Here is a 21,586-nt window from a genome sequence, read left to right as displayed (position 1 = left end):
AAATTTAATTTATATAATTAAAAACTTTACTAACAATTCTTTTAAGAAAAAGGACTTTACCAACAATTTAATTACAAATTTTATGGAAATTAAAGCTATCTAATAAAAAATTACTGAAATTAAGATTATTTAATTTAAAAAATAAAAAATAAATAAAAACCAAAAATGTACATCAGATGTTTCATAAAGTAAACATCTGTACTCAATTGCAATGAAAACACACATACAACATTATAATTTACAGACATTATTAACTCTCCATATCCTTGTAACTTTTTTAAGAAATAAACCATGTTCCAAATAAGTAAAACATTATCATGTATTAATAATATAAATAAAATTTATTGAATAAATATGAAGAAACGACAACCCTTTTATCTCCTTAGGTTAGCAAGTGCTTAATCCAACAATGTGACAAACCATCCCTTTTTTTAACTCTCTACTTCCTGTTCCGTCTTATCCGCATACAAAAATCAAAGATACACAACAGTTGAACGCATGCTCATAGTAAAAATGTGCAGCATACAGACATGCGCTACAACAAGGCTTGGAAAGCCAGAGTTAGGTCATGTAAGAACAAAATGGTGACAGACATGGTGAAATTGGAATTTCCTGCTTTTTCATTTTCTTGTACAGAACGTCACTAGCATATATATGATAACCTCAACCTAACACCGTCCATCACAAGCTTCGAGCAACCTTTTCGTAAAGATCACGAGGCCAATTCTGATTCGTATTATATGCTAGAAACCCGGCAATCTGGAAAGGCCAATAACATGCCCATCATTAAGCAAGAACTAAAAGCATATAGTAGGTGATTCTAATATTTACTGGAACTGAGAATGTTAGTATTGCCGGCATACCTTTGCTCGCATGGCACGAAGTGATCCATCAGTATCTGTCACATTATCTAAACATGTTAGAGCAACCTTTAGGAGGTCTGGCACACAAGCTTGGACATGAGGAGATAAACTCTGGAACATATTAACTGTGACATCCGATGCTCTTGGATCTAAAGGAAGGAATGGGAGTCTAGCTACCTCCCTTAGAACATCTAGATGTTTGCCTTGTTTTGCTAGCCTGTGGACAGATAGGATAGCCTCCAGCTGTCTCAATACAGTCTGTTGCTCCAGAACATGCTCTCTTTCTTGGGAACTGCACAGAAAATTCATGTCACCTCCGAAGTAGAGGGAAAAAGCAGAAAAGAAATAATCATGCAGAATGGATTCCGAGAATTCTGCAAGCCAAAACTGGAGGAAGATCACAGAGATTGCTAACATAGAGGTGACCTGATTTCAGGATAATATTTGAATGTTTCTAGAATCTCATTCCCAGAATGAATGAGACCAGCAGTCCGACTTTCACCATCCAATCTTCCACGTGACAGGGCACAAATTGCTTCAGAGAGACACTTATTGATGGTATCCAATGCCGCTGAAAATGCTCCAACTCTCTTCTGAATTTCTATTGACTAAATTTTAAGACAGAATCAAAGAACAAAGAGATGGAAACAAAGGGGAATAAATGTTAGACATAGTAACAAACCACCAAAAAACATTAAATACAGCCAATGAAAATATGAGACATCATATGTGCAACTGGGTACTATGCAACCTGCCAGGAATACGCTGTTAATGTATATGAAAGAGTTACCAATCATAAATAATTATCTTCCACACAAGTTTGAAAATTTTCCAGATAATGCTAGGAGAGAAAAGGATTACTTTGTCATATAGCCCAGCTTCCTGACACTGGCGAGCAGCTTCAAGCAAAAACTGTTGCCTTGATTTAAAATCAGTAAAAAATCTTCCCAACTCACCTTCCTCTCCAGCACCTCTTGAACCAAGCAGAAGATAAATCCCACCATCTCGTAACAATAACTCACTAAAAAGTTGCTTCAACATCAATCCTCTCTGCCTCTGCTGATCAACACTACTTCTTCCAGACCATGATAGCTGTCCACCACCTACCGCAGCAGCAGCTTGTGCATAGTACTCTAATGCCATTAAGAGATTACCAAGGCGTAAATACATAGACCCATACTGCCTAATTATGCTGGCTGCCTCGGCATAAGCATCCATCACACCATGCTTTTGCCCAGCTCCAGAACTTTCAGATAGGACTGCATGATCGGCTAGCACAATAGATATATGGGCAGCATCAATGTTGTATCCTTCGTCTCCAGCCTCTTTAGACAAATATAAGACAGCTGGTAGTAACTGAATGCTTAAAAGCAAAACATATGGGTATACCAATGGGTCCTTTCCATTTTTCGTATAATATGATGGCTCAAATTTATTAAGATAGACCTGCAAATCATCTAAACTGTATGGAACCAACCCATCATTCAAAAGAACAGAAGAAGCCACCCCAGAGAGGTCCCGTACAGCTGATAACTTGAACCATAAGAAATCCTCTATAGTATTGAAAAGTGTGGATAAATCTCTCAGCAAACAGTCAATTTGCCTACGAGAACCAGAAATTAAAGCATATAATAATAACTTCTTCTTATCATATGCAGCACGACCCACCCGATCACCCATTCTTAACATTTTCTCACATTCTTCTGAAGCAGTAGCTGCAATATCTGCAGGCACCATACCTCCAGTACTAATCCACTCCGTAAGCTGTCAAAATGAGAAGTTCAGTGATGAACATACATAACTATAAGATTATAATTTATTTTTTATTATGCAGTAAACAAACAGCACCAGAGGAGCAAACTGGCTTGAGGCACGAGAAGAGAAGGCGACATTTCTTGCTTCATCATAATATCCACTTCTCAAGCAGAAATATATCTGTTTGCACAAAAATAATAAACTTATGAGACAAAGTTGTATCTAAGAATATAAGCAGAGTTCAAAAGTTTATTAATACACAGGTGCAAAACTTGACACCAGTATAATTAACCAGCTATTTCATATTTAAAACAGGAAGATAGCAGAAAACAATTCATAGGAGTAGCAAATAAATCATACAAAAACCCTAAACTACAAGCACCATGTAACAATAGCACATTTTGCCAAATCTTATTCTCTACAAAATTCCCAATTATGATTCGATTCATCATAAATGTTATGTACCAAGAATTAAAAATTTTGAGATTTAATGAATTTATCAACCTGCTGCCAAGTAGTATCAACCGGAGGCTGCCTACGAGCATCACCTGCATCAAAATCTAGAACCCCATAATCTCGTAAGCGAATCTGCATAGATGAACAAAACCAGAAACTGTAAATAGAAGACAAAGAAGTCCAACAGAAATTTCAATCGAAAATTATTAACAGGACAAACCCGAAGAAAGGCACGGACTCTATGCAGATTGCCAACAGATCCTCCTAGTGCAGCCTGTGATAATATCACAAAGATGAAAGAAGATATGAGTTCTAAACAAAATGGCCACAGTTGATAGTTTATTGATCTTATTCAGAGAGAGAGAGAAAAAAAAAAAGAAAAAAGAGCCAATGCAGAAGATACTCGAGAGTCAATAAGAAAATTTTAGAGGGTCACCTAGAAAGCATCACAACTCCAAAATTCCCATTAGACAGGGAACTAATATTAAGTTCACATGGAGCAACAGAGGCAATAAACTATAGATTATATTCTAAATAACCTAAAGGTCATGCTAGATTTTTTTTTCTTTAAAGATAAAGGTCATGCTAGATAATTTGAATCTTCTCTCAAAAATTTCTAATCAGGTAGGGGGAAAGGTGATCAAAGATAGGATTAGGTGAAATAATTACTTGTGTAGGATGACTTTGAATGGTATCCATCATATATTTCTCATGCCCCCGTTCCAGATGGCGCCTTGCACCAATTACTAGAGACATCTTTCTGGAGACACTTTGCTGGATATTCGAATCTTCACCCATCATTGTCTGTCAGATTGTTAAATGCAACAACATTCATATAAGAGAGAAAATCCTAAGAGATAGTCACAAGTTATCGAGTTAGTAGTAGCATTTGCTAAGAAGCACATCTGAATACCTGAGACTTTTTCTTGGTGGGGGGAGCAGAAGCTTACCTGTATAAGATGCCATATCTTCTGCATGTTAACTGACTTTCCATGAGATGCTTCAAGCCCCAAACTCTCATAAGCACCTTTGAAAGCTGTGGCAGGCTATATAACATATAAGAGTTTTTGAGATAAAAGTTAGAAACAAATTTTGGAAAAAAGCAATTGAATAAAACAAATTTTGGAGAATCTTGTCAGGAAAAAAGAAAGTGTAAGGTTGACTCCTAGCAAGAGTCTAAACTACAGCACAAATAGCTTCAGTAAGCAGCACTACATCACAAATAAATCTAATCAACTTCAAATAAGCAACTTAATAGATGCATTGAAGCTGAATGAGAACTTATTTGCACCAAGGATAAATAACTAGCCTTACTTTAAATGGTAAGCCTTGCTCCCTTGAATTATTCAGATTTTTGACAACTTCAGCATAAACTGATGCTTTTTTTTCATGGATAGGCTTGTTAGCTAAAGGTATAAGCTCCATCCTGGGACTTGCTGAAACCTGAGGACTGGAGGCCATGGATACTATCTGACCAGGACGGCTGCCCATATTGCCTGCATCAATCATATTAGTCTTTGGTAATGTTGAAATTCGGCTAAGGCTCTGAAGGAAGTCACGTTTTCCCTTTTGCCAATCCTCCTGCCAAATATTAAATTCCACTGCTCACTAAGTAAGAAACAAACACACAGCAACTGCCTCAATTATCAAAATTAAGTTACAATCAACAAAGATAGAAAAGTTTCTGCTTTGAATATTACTTGTAATCTCATGCTCTCCAGCAAATATATTGTAATAGATTCTCAACCTCATTGGCTGAATTTGAAGACGAACTTGTTTCAAACATATCCATAAACAACACTCTGTACAGTATAACCTACTAGATATGGCCACAGAGATGAGTAGTTGCCAAAAAAGAATTCTCTCTCAGGAATCTTACACACACGCGCGCGCACATACATTTAGAGAAGAATCCTACACACATATCATTCAATAGTTAAAAGAAACTAAGCCACATTTTTTTATTATGCAGTTGCCATCTGACAACTCCTTAAATTACTAATGTATATAACTTCAGCTCAATATCATGCATAATTTCTATTTATGTTTATGCCTTCTTTGAGAACTATAAAAAAAATTACTCTCAGACAATTTCCAAACTGCCAACTTTGAAAATCCTTTTAATATCCATGAAAAAAGTAATTTACATAATAGATTCAATATCAATAAAACAAGATGGACAAACCACAAACAATTTTAAAAAATTAACAAAGAACAATGTTAACTAAATCCATGTACTATGAAACAAGAAGCTTCTAAAATCATGAAGGTAGTGAGGAATTTTTGTTGGAAAGGAAATGTATACTTCTTTTAAAGAGAGAGAGAGAGAGAGAGAGTATTTTCATACAAGAAAAAAGAAAATGATAAAGATGTATAATGTGGCAGGAAATCAAAACTAGGTTTAGAGCATTAGCAATACAATTTGGATGTTTTAATATATACCAAACAAGATTTCAAACAAAAGTAGTATACTTAAAAATAACAACATTAAGGTTGTAGTTTATTAAATTCTCATTCAATACCGGTTACCCTTTTGAAAATAAAAATAGTAAAAAGCATCAAGGAGGGTGCAACTTGTATATAGCTCTTTACAAGTCCATCAAAGCACCTACCAAGTGGCCTAAGTCCTCAAAAGAATAAAGAGGATGACCTTGTATCAAAAAGCCTACGGTCTAGAACCAAACATCCTTAATTATATCAAAAGAAAACTCTATACCCTCAAAAACCCTTCTATTACTTTCCTTCCAAATAACTTACAAAGCAACCAAAGAGATAAGGGTTAGGATCTTCCTGAAGCACTTAACCCCATGAATACTTCTCCAAGTCTATCAAAATATTCAATTGCTAGTTATAGTTATGCACAATAAGAAAATATGAAAGCTGGAACCAGGAATTGATAGAAATTAAACCAAATGTAACATAAAGATATTGGAAACACTAACCTCCAAAACCTTCATCATGTAATCATTAAAGCTTCTCACGTTATCCTTTTGAGCTTCTTGGATAGCTGACACGATTGCCATTTCGTGAACCTGAAGTGAATATATCATAAATTAGCTTTTTTCGAAATAAATATATTACGAATTACATAATCTACAATTATGCACCAAAACAGGAAAAATTATGTGATGTGGGCAGAATCATGCAAGTGAATAGGAAAATTATTGCTTAAGATAAAGAAAAGCCACAAAACGATACAATCAAACTGCACTTTCCATGATCACCTGAAGAATTTATCCACAAAGCAAAATATCAATAAGTACATGTGAAGGGAGACGAGATTGACTTTTTGTTAATGCAATTTTAGAGTAAAATTCCAGTTCAACAGAAGCACAAGAAATTGTCTCCATATACATTTGAATGGTGTGATCCACATAAAAGCAATTGAATTAGAAAACCAATCAAAATTGTATCACAAAAGAATAAAATTCTGAGAGAAAAATCATAAAAATTCATTTTATTTCAACACGAGTCATAAAAAGTATTAATTCTTCTTTATTACTTAAGGAAGAATTAACAAATACTGCTATTAAAAAAACATAATGACAGAGAAAATGGCTATGATGAGCATAAAGCATTGCGCTAGTGGCAAACCTAAAGAGTAGAACTTATTACCTGTTGCAGATACTCTTCAACGCTAGTTGCCTCAGCAGGGAAGACATCCTCGAACGTTGTCTTCAAAAGAAATGAAAACTGTTAATAAAATATATATCTTCCCACTAAGCAAAGGGAGAAAATAAAATTACAAAACACAAGCAAAGGATATCTCAATGAAATATTATAATCAACTGAACAGTGTCCTTACGATGAGTGTAAAAGAAGCAGAATATACTTATTAAGGGAGCATGGCTATTAATCTCTAATGAGAAAATAAAGAGAAACTGACCAACACGTATAACTAGTGCTACAAAAAGAATTGCATTTTTATCTTTTCAGATATTATTTTGCTCAGCCCTCTAATTACAGGTTTCATCCAAAAAACAGCATGGAGAATAAGTCAAAACCTCAAAGTTTCAAAAGTTTGAAGCAAATTAATATAGGTTATCAAATATCCAAGAGAACATAGAGATTGTTACCTTCAACTCAAAGGATTTTAGATCACGCGCAAGTTGCTCGGCATTTATTCCCTCCCTTGCAAGTAGCCTACAAACGGTACAGAGTAAAAAATATTGATAACAACCATTTTAATTATCCCCTGAACATAGTTTTAAATACAATGCCAATTTGAGTTCAAGAAGATGTGGAAAAACAAAAAAAATCCATACATCAATTTTGGATAATAATCATAGTGAAAACTCCAGAAAGGAACTACACAAGTACCTTGTGGCTGCAATAGACTGGGAAGGAGCTTCTGCTCTTAACGTTTTTGCCTTGAGTTTCTTTGATAATGCTTCTAACTGATCTAGGTTCCTCTGAAACCCATGTGAATAGTGGACTTAGATCAATAACCAGATGCATGACACTATAACTAAGCTTTCTTCAACTCAGTAAATCATTTTCCAGGAATAAAAATGCTAAGAAATATATAGACAGACACTTTCTGGACCTCAGATGTTCTCTTCCCCAGACCTAAGAAATATATTTTCTCGTCTTTTTCTACTTCTCTAACAGAATATTGGTGAATAACCTAAGATTCTCAACTTAAACTTCCTCCAAAGAAATTTCTCCACTTAAAAGGTATTAGAAAAAAACACTACCACAAATAATAGCACGACATCTTTAAGTAATTTACAGCATTTTTCTTTCAATTCATAAGAAAGACAAGTGGGAAGTAGGCTGAGGTCTGCTACCAAAAAACATAAAAAGGAAGATTTCAAAACTTAATTTGAATTTCTCTTCATTTTCCAGTAGTTCAGGAAACTAACTAATATGCGTCGGAGAAAATGAGTAGAAAAGGAAACCTGAAGAGGAGGAAACTGAGCCGAAGGAGCAGCTTGTTCAAGAAGCTTCGATGAGGAGTGGAGCAGATCGGTCCAGCTACTCATGTCTTGTTCATTCGCCATTACACACTGAGAAACAAAGTCATGTATCGCTGTCACGGGGAGGGAAAATGGGTTTTAGCTTTTGAAGCAAAGCCCTAATTCCAAAATGACAGTGACTCCAGTGGATCTTGAAATTTTTTATAAATTGATTGTTTTATTGAATTAAAAAAAATTAACTGTTTTATTCTATCCAAATTAAAAATATCTGCATATAGAGATTATTTGATTTAACTGAAACAAACTCAAAATAACATTCTCAAAAATCAAGCTCCAGCAACACACACACACCGAGAAAAGTTTGCTGTAAATCACAAAGAAGAAAAGAGGAAGAGCATGAAAGTAAAAGTAAATAGACGATGTCTGTAACAAAAATGGGATTTCGAGCACAACTCATGAGCTCATGTATTTTAACAAATGCTCAAAATGACTCTACAAATTCTAAGTGAGAGAAACCACCTGCCGAAAGAAGCACGGGGAAGGATTGCAGCACCGTGTACTTTTGGTAGGGGACGGAAAAATTCGTTGCCGGCGAGATAATCTAGACTTCAGTTCTGCGATTTGGCTGAGAAGAACTAGTGCTTCCCACGAACGAGAGAAAGAGAGAAAGCTGGAGAGCGAGATATGTAGGTTTGGCGACTGGAAGCAGAAGAGCGCATTGTGGTGTATGGCAGCTAAGTGTAGCAGGGGTTTGAGGAGGTAAATGAAGATGGAGAGAAAGAGTTAAAAGGATGAAGAACTAGATGAAATAGTCCGAGTGAAGCTCTGAGAGGAAAGGAGGATTTTGTGAAAATGAAGGTGAGTTAGCATGAAGATGGAGGTGAGAGGGGTTACAGTTTCCGGGGGAGGTGAGAGGGTTTTGAGAGGGATGGGAGACTGGCTACTGGTTCGAGAGGAGGAAGAAAGTTTAAAGGGTAAATGAGAAATTGGGCTTGAAAATTAAATAATTTTGATTTTTTGTAGTGAATTTGTACTTCTGAAAATAAAATTAGGACGGGATTTTCTATGTCCTATGTAATTTTTTTATAAATTTAATATAATTTTTTTGTTGGTCTAGTTAGATCTTGCAATTTTAAAAACTAAAATTACAAAGTTTAACCTAAGTTGATTTTTTCATGTCCATTTATATTAAATTAAATTGATGGTTTTAGGAGTGTAATTTTTACATTTTAAAACTACTTTTATAATTAAGAGAATAAAATTTTTATAGATTTTTTACTATAAAAAAAATTACCACGAAGCTATTACAGTAAAATAAAGCAACTCAGAAAAAACTAACATTTACGTTATTTTAAATATAAAAAGAATCAGGCATGAAAAAACCGACCCGATTTGTGCGATTCAAGAGATGGACATTTTTAGGAACTAAAACCCAATTGAAGCTTAACGCCCGAAACCGGAACCAGAGTGAGATTAGAATGCCGAGGGTGACCCAGATCCTGCGGAAAGGACAGAAAGCTCTAGACGATCTCAACTTGCTCAAGGTCTTGCACTCAGAGATCGCCCACGAACTATCCAATCCTCGCTTTCAGGTTTCCTCTTTCCAGAATCTCATAAAAAAGAAGCTGCATAGTAAAATTTCAGAAAATGAATATGAGTATTGCTTGGACTGGTTCATCAATGCTTTATAAATGGTGTCAGCAAATGTGATTTATGATTTCAGTTATCGTTGTTTTTGTTGCCTTTTTATTGTCATAGATGCCGTACTTCTTCCTGTTATATATCAGAAAAACACCTAATCTCCTGGGTAGGATCCAAATTAGTACTCGAGCCAGTTTGTTTTTTGTATAACCTCTTTAAAACACTGTTTCTTGTACTGCTTAGTTTGTAGTCAGAGATTTTCTCTTCAGTTATCGTGGCAATAAGCTTCCAGAATTTGATAATAGTGATTGTTTGTGGTATTCTTGTGATTGGTTTAATGGAGATTTTCTTTATGGTCTGTATTCTGAATTGGTGTGGCAATCGGATGAACTGAGTTGTATTGTTGTGAATAATTGTATTTGAATGTCAATTAATTCTTATTTTGATTTATTTGGAAATGAATTTTTAATTGGTATTATATCAAGCATTAACTAACAGATGAAGGAATGGAACGGAAACTGAATCACGGAGTTGTAATCTTTTCGTTTCCAAGCAACCATGTTGCTCCTTATGTAATTCTTGACATTTGACATTTGCATGTGCACGGCTCACCATTTTAGGATTACAAGAAGGAAGATGTCTTTGTTTCTATTAATGGAACATAGTTCTGTGCATTAGTACAGGATACTAGTTATGGAGGAGATTTTGTTGTGGACTGGGATTCACCCCAGACACAAGATGTTGTCATGCAGAGGAAGTGCGAGTCCGGTGAGGAGGTTGCTGTCTCAGCTTTATTGGGTCTAGAGACCTTAGGAGGAACTACATTGCACAGGGAGCTTTTGATGAAAGTTTGCATAAGAAAGCCTGGGTTGAGCTCAATTTTGCAGTTTGATTGCAGAGTTGCTGATAGCAGTACCAATAGCTATAAGTTTGACATCCGTAATGCCTACTATCTTCAGTCTCCAATTTCTACTTCTTCTTCAGCTTACAGGGGCCCCTTATTCAGGTATGGTTTATTCTCCTACATTATGTATACATATTAGCAGCATTAACATGACTGAATAACCTCTGATGTCATTTCTTGCCTTCTTGCAAGCCTTTGTCCTAGATATGATCCTGAAAATACAAAATAACAATGGCAGACAATCAATTGTCCTTCCATGCAAGTGTATTCCACCAGGTCATGCTATTGCATGCTACATTGGTACATTCTTAGATGGATTTGTTATTTGCCTTAAATAATTGAAAGGAGATCTCTTGGTTGGTGGAGGGGTTCCAGCTTTAGGATAGAATCGGGGATGATTGAAATTTAGACTTCCATGTATCTTCTCACTCATGGTCATGGAGAGGCATGGACTTATTGGCAAATGGTATTGGACCATTAGTAGGTTTTGCTGCCAATTTCCAGTGGGGGCCACTTATTTCTTTATGGCTAGAATGTATGTGGCTTATTTTCCAATTATCTGAGCATTTCCTGGCCTTTGGTCTTCAGCTTTAAAACAGCAGATGCTAACTTCCTAGATAAATTATTCGAACATGTTTGGATTTTGTGTAGACCTATTCTTCCTCCTTCCTATCTTTTGGTGGATTATATGGATGGTTTCTGCCCCCGGAGTTGGTATATTCAGTTATTCAGTCCTAGCATTGCTTGATATAAAATCCTTTCTAGACTATTTAAAGAGAAGACTTGATTGCTCGAGGAGAAATATTATCTGCTCTTTGGTGTTTTAGATAGATCCCTTCTGTTATCTGGGTGATTTTGGACTCTGGAAATGTTGAAGACATTCTCAAGGTACAAGAATTTGATGAGAGCTTTGGAAGAGTTGCCTTGGTGTCTAGTTTCCTCGTGGGTTTTATCCATTAGGATTCCTTAATTGATTCTCTTCATAGAATCTCTTTTTGAAAAAAAGTTTACAATATATTCAAAGAGCACTGATAATATGCTACCTGTATATTTTTTACATATGCAAGTCTCACTTTGGATTGCTCTGTATTCTTAACTTAATTTATTACTGAAGATGCTTTTGGCACTCGGTTATTATGTGGTATTTAATCCTTCATTTAGTTTCTTCATTGACAATGGTCTTTTATGAACCTCATAGTGAAGTGGTTTAGATAACAGACTTCCTACATGGGCGGCAACTAAGTCCCATCATGTGGTCAAGGCTATTAATGATAGAATAATTCTTCTTTTTCATTTTCCTTTTGAATGTAATTAAGGTCATGAATTCTCTCTTCATAATGCAGTACTCATGCTCGGCCATGTGTTACTCTAGAACAAATTTGTCAGTTATTTATGGTCTGCACAACATTAACATACTCGCACATTTCAGCCAAATGCTTCAAGTTCATCCTTTTGTTCTTCCTTTGTCCATATATATGAGTGCATCTCTGTGCGTGGGTGTCTCTGATTTTTCATGTCTGCAGGTCTTTGGACCCTCAATTGCAAGAAGCACTAAAGGAATATCTAATGTCCAGGGGAATCGGAGAAACCCTTATCAACTTCCTCCTCCTCCACCTACATAAAAAGGAGCAGGGTCAATATGTGAAATGGTTACATCAACTTGAATCCTTGGTGGGGAAAGGCCAGTAAACAAATTGCAGCAGCAGATTGAGTTGTTATTTGCTTTTACTGGCTTTTATTTTTGTTCCTGGTGCTGCTGAGTTGTCATTTGTTGTAGAAATAGAAGCTTCTGATTTTCTTGTTGATTAGAAAAAAGAAACTGTTGTTTTAGTAATTCAATACTAATGAGCTCAATTTGCAAGAGGTTTCGCCTTAGACTTGATTAGGATTGAAGTCTGTTTAAGCCATGAGAATGAAGAACAACATGGTTAGCTGCAAAATAATATGACATTAAGCTAACCTAAAATGCCAATGCCCGCCCAGGAGGTTCTCAGGTCATTGAGCTATCAATGCTGCAGGCAAACATAACACATTAATGAAAACATTTTATTATGGATGAAAAAGTTCTTATATTAAGATTTTGTGGAAAGTGAATTACTAAAATATTTTCTCAATTTTAGTTATACAAAATTTTTCAAAAAAGAAAATGAACTAACTGTTTAAAGAGGGAATTTATAGCTTCTTAAAAAAAAAAAAAAAAAAAAGAAGAAATTTCAATTTCCAAGTTCTCCAAAACATCCCCTCTCTCCAAGTTCCAACCAATAGTTGCTAACAAAGGCAGGTTATCCATTTTCTCCTGCTAATAGATGAGCTTTTCTTCATTGTTAACCATAGGCAGATATCTCTATTTTGCACACTTGTGTTTCAGAATTTACTTGATCAACTCAGCCACTAAATCAAAAGCCCAAATTAGGTTTTCTTTATTTTCTGAATTCGTCATGAGTAATGATTTATGATTTTAGTATTGCTACTTATCCTTTTGTGTCTATTACTGGTTGTTAATTATCAACTATGGGTGTGTTTCTCTTAATGGAGGAGAATGTGATAATTACATGCCCTAATGATTCCATCAAGGAGTGTAAGCACTGCAAATACTCCACACTGTTGCATGCAACTTATTGTTCTAGGTTAGAACTTTTTTGGTATCATTATGAAATTTCCTCTTCATGACAATATTGGTTTCTTTTTGTAAAATTTTCAAACATATTATCAGATTTTTTTTTTATGTTATTTCAATATAAAAATATTATAAAAAATGAATTATACATCTTCATTTTTTCAGTTTAGCATGTCATTTTTTAGTTTCAGCAATAAACATGTTATGAAAAGATTATAGTAAACAAAAGTATAAAAGTTAAGATTAAAAAAAACAACAAAGAAGTAAGAGTAAGAAAAATATTATTTTTCTACGGCTAAACTCTCTTTTTTTTTTTCCCGCATGAACTTGAAGCAAAAGTTATGCAAATTAGTTTAATGCACCATATATTTATTAATTGGAATAATGTAAAAATGAAAGGTTAAGACAGAGATGAAAGGGGCTAAAGGGATTTTTTTTTTTTTAAAAAAAAGAGGTATAAAACCCTGCAAATTTTGGTCAAGATGACCTTGAACTCGAAAAAGAAAGTAGCATTTTGTTTGATCTCTTCCATATTTGCTTGCTTAACTTGTAATCTGAAACCCAAGTAATTCTTTTCTTAATTATGCTTGTGGTATATGTCTATTGTTTATTTGTCATTTTTTGTATTTGTAGGAGTTACTCTGACAGAGTTAATATAATTAAGATGTTCTTTATATTCTTGGCTGAAAATAGAATTGGAAAATTGAAATTATGGGGTCTTGCTTTAACTAGTTGGTGCTACGGGGAAGAAGAGCTTGCGGATTGAGTTTCTTTTATGTTGGCTCCATTTTGTATCGGTGCTTCTTTAAGCTACTGTATTTTATAAATTTATTTCATAATTTCAGAATCTCTTTATATCAATAATCTGATATGATATTTATTTTTTTTGCTATGTTTTCTACATTTATTTTTCACTAGTTTGTAAAGTATAAATATGATCCTTTCTTTAATTAGATTTTAAGAATATGTGTTCGTGTTCAAATGACAACCTATTTAATGGACGTAAAGAGGAATATATATTTGATTCTTTGTTGAGTTATATTTCAATTCTATATCGTTGTGATTTAAAGGGCAACATAGTTTAGTGAACATTTAGTGTATATAAAGAAAAAGTAAAACTATAAGGTTCCTTAATAAAAATAATATTGGTTTAACTAAAATAAATGATTTGACTGAAGTATTTGTTTGATTGACTCTTATCCAATTTCTATCATATCTTGAATCAATATCTTCAACAATAATAATGAACTAAGCTTTCCTTATACCTTAAATGGCTTGATACAAAAAATGGACTTTGATTTTTTTCTCATTTTTAACTTTTTTATACGATATTTTAGTTGATATAATTAAGTTCATTGCCAATGAAAAATAGTTATTTAATTAATTTATTTATAAAAATAAATAAAATTTGAATATTATCACCACTTATTAGTTATATCATTATATAAAAAATTGATATATGGAAGCAACATAAAATCTTAACAAAAATCAAACAGAGCATATTTATATGATTTAGATTTAGAGATAAAGATAACAAACTTGGAGAATATGGTTTTTAATAAATCAAGTTTTTGATCTTTTAAAACTATATAAAATTTTAAATAAAACTTATAATATGTTGTGTAGTGATAATATGTTAAAATAATTAATTTATTTAACTAAAGTTTGATTCGGAAAAAAAAAAAAAAAAAAAAACAAGTGAAAAGAGAGCGAAATATTATTTCTATAACTAATTAGTTTCTTAAAAATCATATATCTTTAAAAAATTTATAAAATATGGAATACAAATACTTTTAATTTAACCATAAATCTGATCTAAATTATTAACCTTCTATTAAAGTCAAACTTATTAGTAGTGAAGTAAATTTTGTAAAACTTGCATTCTACCATATAAATTAGACTATCACTTAGTTTTTAAATATTCTCATTCCAACCACACACACACACACACACATACATCACAAAAACACCATCACCATCACCATCACCATCACCAACAAAATTCAAAATTAGAGTAGCTTGAATTACCAAATTTGTCCCAACTTATATGAAATTGAAATCTCAGTTTCTAATTCATTTGGCTTATGACATCTACAGACCGTAACTGTAATTTTGTGAAATCAACCATTTTTTTTCCTGCTTTACTTTATATTACTGACTCGTGCTCGTAAATAGTAATTAATTTAATTTAATTCACATTTTTATGTTGAGACACTACTCTTTAACTAAGGTCTTAAATGTGAAAAGACATTTTAAACTAATTAATTTAATTTTATCTACCTGAGTGGTAAAGTTCAAATATTACCAATCACACTTGTTCTTAATTATTAATAAATAAATAAATAAAACAAACAATTATTTATTAATAAATTAAAGTATATTTTAATATCATAAAAAAGTTGACTTAAATGCTCCTATGACAATGACACTTAGGCCTGTGGTCGTTGACTTGACTTTTATAGGTTGGGCGTTGGCTTTCTTGTCCGGCTCTTAATTTTTTTTCTCTTTTTTTCTTTTTTTTTTTATAATTTTTTTCAAATGATGTCGGTTCTTAAAATCTTATCAAAAATATTTATAATTAACAGCTCCGTTAATTATTTATATTTATAATAATCTTTTATATTTTTTATTTTTTAATAAAAATTCACATATTTCGTTAATTAAATTAAACTATACATTTCATTAATTAAATTATATTTAGTATCAATAATAATTCAATCTCGTAACATAACATAAATTTTATAAATAATTAATAGTTTTATGTACTTTGATAATTCTGTAAGAAATCCTTTTCTACACTTTTATTATATAAAAACTAACATATATTTTTAAGTTATGGTTAGAACAAATACACTAAAATATCCTAATATAATAATATTTGACTTCATAATACTTATTCATTCTATTTTATTTATAAACTATTATTTAATAATTTATTTTTATTTTAAGACTTAAATATTTAAATATTATTTGTGTTGTTCACTTTTACATAAATTAGTTGTTCTATTTTTTTGTGTTTAAATAAACTATATAATTATATAATTTATTTATTATTAAAAAAGTTAATACCTATTAATCGACGTGTAACATCATCTTCATTTAAAAAAAAAAATACTAACATGATCCTACTTGTAAATGATAAATAAAATAACAGGCCTAGATAATCATTTGTTTGCTATCCTCCTCATTTCTCTCCTTTATCCTTATATTTAAGGTTTGTTTTGTCTCTTTAAATTAACTTTTTCTTAACTCTTTCATTTTAATTATCCATGCTTCAATCATTAGGATTATCTTGAAAAATGATGTCATTTTTTCAAATTAGTTTTTTAATTAATGTATTTTTCATCGAATATCACAGTCATAAATATGTGAGTTTTTCAATATAGAAAATGAAATAAACAATTACTTATAATTAATTACAAAAGATGTAATTTAACTCTGTACCCTAATTTTTTTTCTCTTTAACACTATGATTTATATCATCTCTGATACCCTAATTTATATTATCCTTAGTGATATTTCATCTTGGATGTTTTGATTTGCTTCATTTTTAGTATATTGATTTACTTTATTCTCTAACACTTCCACTCAAGCTGGAGAATAAATGTTGCCCATTCTCAATTTGCTAAGATTTTAGAATATTGAATTACTTATGCTTTTATTTAATACGTCATCTATTTAAGAGTTGGTGGATATATATAGAGTAAATATTAAGTCGTTATCAAGTTTTTTTTGATAAAATATTTGTCAGTCTTAATGTATTTGATCTAGTCGTATTATACCAGATTATGAGAGATAGTTATGATCGATTTATTGTCACAATATAGGCACATATGATTTTTTTCATTTGATTTTAAGATCTTTTTATCTACACTAGCTAATGTACTCTTACGTATCATTCCTCAAAACTCTAATTCTGCACTTGATCTGTAACGCCCAATAATTTTAATATATATATATATATATTTATTATTATTATTTTTATTTATTTTATTTTATTTAGTTTATTTTAATTTAATTTAATAAAAATAAAAATAACAATAATTGTAAAATTAGGTAAAAATATTATTTGAATTTAATTGAAATTGATTTTGGGAAAAAAGGGTGAAAATTAGGATTCTGGGGGTATTTTTGAAAAGAAAATCGGAAACCGGGGGTCAAAACGCAATTTAAAAAAATTGTGTCCCGTCAGCGCCACGTCAGCAGCCACATCAGCGACCCAGTCAGCAGTCCTGGCCAACCAGGACCTGCCACGTGGCAAGACCACGTCGACGCGGGAACGGCCACGTGGGCAATCCGCGTGCGCGCGATCGGACGGCCTAGATGCGTCCCCGCGCGAACGGACGGCCCAGATTAAGCGTGCGCACGGACGGCCCAGATTAAGCGTGCGCACGGACGGCCCAGATGCATGCGCACGGACGGCCCAGATTCAATCGCGCACGGACGGCCCAGATTTAATCAAAATGGACGGCTGTGATCAAAAGAAAAAAGGGTATAAATAGAACCCCCGCACCTGACCACAAAAACCCTAGCCGCCTGCCCTCGCCGGAGAAGACGAACCAGACGCCGGAGGAGCCGGCCGCCGCCACCCGCCGCCGCACCGGGGAGTTTTTCGACCGCCGATCGAGGTAAATTTCATACCCTCAGCTCGTTTTTCAACGCTGAGTTCCCCTGTGGCCAAATCGGAGCCAAAATCCCGGCCAAATGGCCGGAAAACACGGCCGAAACCCAGCGGCGCCGCCGCGCCCCTCCTCGGTTTTTGCCTCCGATGAGGCCCTTCCCGGCCTCCGTTTGATACAATTTTTATATCACCGTGATCATCATTCTTTTCCCTACAGGTTGATCGGAGCCAAATCACCAAAACACTAACCTCGCCGGAGAGCCGCCGCACCCGAGAGCACTGCCGCCGGTAAGCTTCGATTTTTTGTAATTTTTTGGCCCCCCGAGGGCCCTAGGGTTGTTTTATCACAGGGACCGATGCAAGTGTGGCCGAATTCGACCAGAAACGGCCAAAAACGGCCAACTCGAGGCCAATCACCGCCGCAAGCGGCGTCGCCGGAGCACGGCGGAGCCGCCGTGCCGGAATTGAGATATTGGTCGAAAGGGGCCCTGGGTCTAATTTGGGATTTTTTGGGACACGTGCAGGTACCAGTAGTGTGTTTCAGTTCCCCAGGAAAAATTCAGGAAAATTAGGGACAGCCTCCAGGCGCACTGTAGAGCCGTATTCGGACCCCGAAACAAGTAAGGACCCCTCACCCTATTTCCTATCACGGTATTAAAGTTCAATAAATGATAAAACGGTATTTCATGAATCAACATATGTGTAAAATTGTTTAAAGTCACTAATGGAGCCCGAGTCTGGTGTGTTTGTCTGTTAGCTGTTGTTTGGCCTATTTTACGGTTTTAAATGCAGTATGAGGTCTTATGTTTTCATTTCATAGTTTCGTGTGCACATATTACTGTTTTATTGATTATGGGTTAAATGACTGAGAACCCGATGTTGTATGTTGTCTTGTTTGGCATAAATTACGGGTTTGTTTGTTTGTGTGTGAATTGATGATACTGACTGAGGAAAAGAGGAATGAAAGGTTATGTAAATTGATAATTATATAATGTGGTCAGTCTGACTAGATATCCTGGGAGATGGTGGACGGACCGGGTCCGTAGGGAACCCTACCGAGATTGTGGTCTCTCATACCGGACGGGGTATGAAGACCTTATGTGTTTTGGCGCCCATACCGGACGGGGTATGGGAACGGCCCGTTTCACCCTCATACCGGACGGGGTATTGAGGTTTATAGTTTTGGCGCCCATACCGGAAGGGGTATGGGGACGGCCTTGGAATCTGATTACAAGTGTTAAGGGTTCACGGGTAGCGGGACCCTTATGGATCCCCATGGATACTAGTAGGCTGGTAAATGAGGAAAAATATGTTGTGTAATGATTGAATTGCAAATGTGTGATAAGTATTATGTTATACAAATCATATGATTTCATGATAATGATAATGTTACTGCTTTCGTATATTGTTTTATGAATTTCACTGAGGTAAGTGGATAGTAAAGGATTTTATTATTGATAAAAAAATTTGTTGTAAATTATGCTCCATTGGTCTTTCGTGTTTTCTATCCACCTTTACCTCCGTGACTGTGAGATAGTGTGATGTCTTTACTGGGCTGGTGTAGCTCATTCCTTATTTAATCATTTCAGATCAGGAAGACATTGTTCCCTTTTAGTTAGTTTGTTCTTTTATACTTTGAGCACGTTTTTAGTTTTAGTGTAAGGGATGTTAATCAAATTTTTATTCCATTTCCGTATTTGACATTTTTAATACACATATTTCATTTAAGAATTCCGGGGCCGTTACATGATCTCATAACTATGCTTTGTTTATTAATTATCTAAGTGATTAAGTAGCCTCTGAGGATGGTATAGTAGCATGCAGTAGATCTTTTATCAACAATTGACCCTGCATAATTCTTTTTTAATATAGTTCATTTTTCTAGGGACCCTTTTGTAGGATTTCAAAAAAAATCTAGATCTAAAATCAAATAACCATAATGATATTGAATCAAAATGATTAAATTTGTAATCAGAAGTGTACTTGAATCTATAGTGGAAGAAATTTGCGTGTAGTGCGATGATTTTCCAAAGCAACATATGGCTGTAAAATACTTATTTTTACTGCTAACACGATAACATGAAATAAACAAAATGCACGTGTGATTTAAGGACCATAATCATTTTTTTATATTGTCGACTATTGTTATTTCTCATTTTATCCATCATAAAATGAGAAATTATAAATGTAATATCTTCACATATTACAAACTCATATTTAAGTATGATGCATTAAAACTCATAACCGTTTAACCATAATTGATCACTTTTAAATGGACATAATAAATTGATAGGCTGTTACACACACCGGCGCCAACATTAAGCCCACTAGTTGATAAAATGCATATAAACATATTCATACATAAGACTCCCAACAACTGAAGCATATTTTGCATCTCCTTATTCTCAAAAATATTCTTGGGATATTGATTTAGAGTAAACTTATCTCATTTAGACTCAGAGGTATCACATAGTTTACAATCTTGCATATCAAATCTCTTAAGAATTTGTTCGATATACCTCTTTTGTGATAATCTAATAATACCCCGAAAGCAATCCCAATGTATATGAATCCCTAATACAAAATTTACATCTCCAAGATCTTTTATTTCAAAATTCTTTGTTAGAAATTTTCTCAGTTTCATGCAATAACTTTATATCGTTATTGGTAGACAGTGTGTCATCAACATATAATATTAAAAAAATATACTTACTCTCACTGAACTAATGATATACACAATCTTCCACTATATTCATCTCAAAATCAAACGAGATGATAACTTGATACAATTTATGATATTATTGACGGGAAGCATGCTTAAGTCAATAAATGAATTTCTTTAGTCTGCAAACCATTTGCATTGCATCACCCGATACAAAGTTTTCTGACTGCATCATAAAAATTGTCTCACCAATGTCACCATTGAAAAATATTTTCTTAACATCCATATGATATAAATCAAGATACATGTCTTTAAAGCCATTATAGTCGTAAAAGAGTTTTTTGATAAAACGGGAGAAAATTTTTCCTTATAATTGATGTATTTTTTTTTTGTATAAAGCTCTTAACGACAAGACGTGTCTTGTACCTCTCCACATCGCCCTTCGAATCCCTCATAGTTTTAAAAATTCATTTGCAACCATTGGATTTTGCACCTTTAGGCAATGGGATAAGATCCCAAATGTCATTGTCCTTAATGGACTTAATCTCTTCATTCATGGCATCAATCTACTTTTGAGAGTTAGAACTTTTTATGGCTTGACAGAATTTGAAAGAATCATCTTCCGCCATTCAATTATCATCCTAATGTTCTTAGAAAAATATAATATAATTATCTAGAAGTGTACTTCTCCTATCTCTAGTGGATCTTCTTAATTATATTAGTTCTTGAGGGTGTGAAGTTTATTATTTTGAAATAGTTTCTCGAGTATGAACGGGAGGTAATATGACATTGCCTTGATCTGGATTTACGTCTTGAATAATGCAAGGTATGAGAACCTGATTTTGATCATTGTCAAAAGTAGCTAAGGGAATATCAATATATTCCTCTTCAAAGACAAGGTCTCAGGTTCTCTCTCCCTCTACAAACTCAATATCCTTAAAGAACTGAGTATTTTTTGTCTCAAAATTATCTTAGTAATGGAATCATAAACTTTATAATCCTTGAATAATTCAGAATAGCCAACAAAATATCAACTAACAGTTCTGAAATCCAGTTTCTTTTCATGTGGTTTATAAGGTTTGGCCTCAACTAAACATCCTCAAATATGCAAATGTCTCAAACTAGGCTTTTTGCTCATCCAAAGCTCA

The 21,586-nt window shown here is 33.8% G+C and overlaps 2 protein-coding genes across 3 annotated transcripts; one reads left to right on the top strand and one right to left on the bottom strand.

The window, feature by feature from the left end:
* Positions 1–320: 320 nt before the first annotated feature.
* LOC110807159 (nuclear pore complex protein NUP93A-like) lies at positions 321–8,980 on the bottom strand. Of its 2 annotated transcripts, none has more exons than XM_088209422.1 (16): positions 8,513–8,980; positions 7,976–8,106; positions 7,395–7,486; positions 7,151–7,217; positions 6,690–6,749; positions 6,017–6,106; positions 4,389–4,655; positions 4,025–4,120; positions 3,744–3,878; positions 3,295–3,348; positions 3,123–3,206; positions 2,712–2,798; positions 1,725–2,627; positions 1,290–1,471; positions 864–1,155; positions 321–759 (listed from the first exon to the last, which is right to left on the bottom strand). In XM_088209422.1, the coding sequence occupies exons 2-16, from the start codon at positions 8,075–8,077 to the stop codon at positions 682–684; spliced, it is 2,589 nt and encodes an 862-aa protein (XP_088065548.1). In that variant the 5' UTR covers positions 8,078–8,106; positions 8,513–8,980; the 3' UTR covers positions 321–681. The 2 variants fall into 2 exon arrangements, with proteins under 2 accessions (XP_088065548.1, XP_088065547.1); XM_088209421.1 differs by having other exon boundaries at positions 7,976–8,083.
* A 398-nt stretch (positions 8,981–9,378) lies between these two features.
* Positions 9,379–12,399, top strand: LOC110807169 (Mitochondrial glycoprotein family protein). The gene is made up of 3 exons (XM_022032209.2): positions 9,379–9,585; positions 10,318–10,640; positions 12,062–12,399. The coding sequence occupies exons 1-3, from the start codon at positions 9,472–9,474 to the stop codon at positions 12,225–12,227; spliced, it is 603 nt and encodes a 200-aa protein (XP_021887901.1). The 5' UTR covers positions 9,379–9,471; the 3' UTR covers positions 12,228–12,399.
* Positions 12,400–21,586: the final 9,187 nt, after the last annotated feature.

Source organism: Carica papaya, chromosome 8, assembly GCF_054855325.1.
Source record: "Carica papaya isolate Zhongbai chromosome 8, ASM5485532v1, whole genome shotgun sequence".
NCBI lineage: Eukaryota > Viridiplantae > Streptophyta > Magnoliopsida > Brassicales > Caricaceae > Carica > Carica papaya.
Note: the sequence above shows the minus strand (reverse complement) of the source record. Positions and strands in the feature narration are given on the sequence as shown.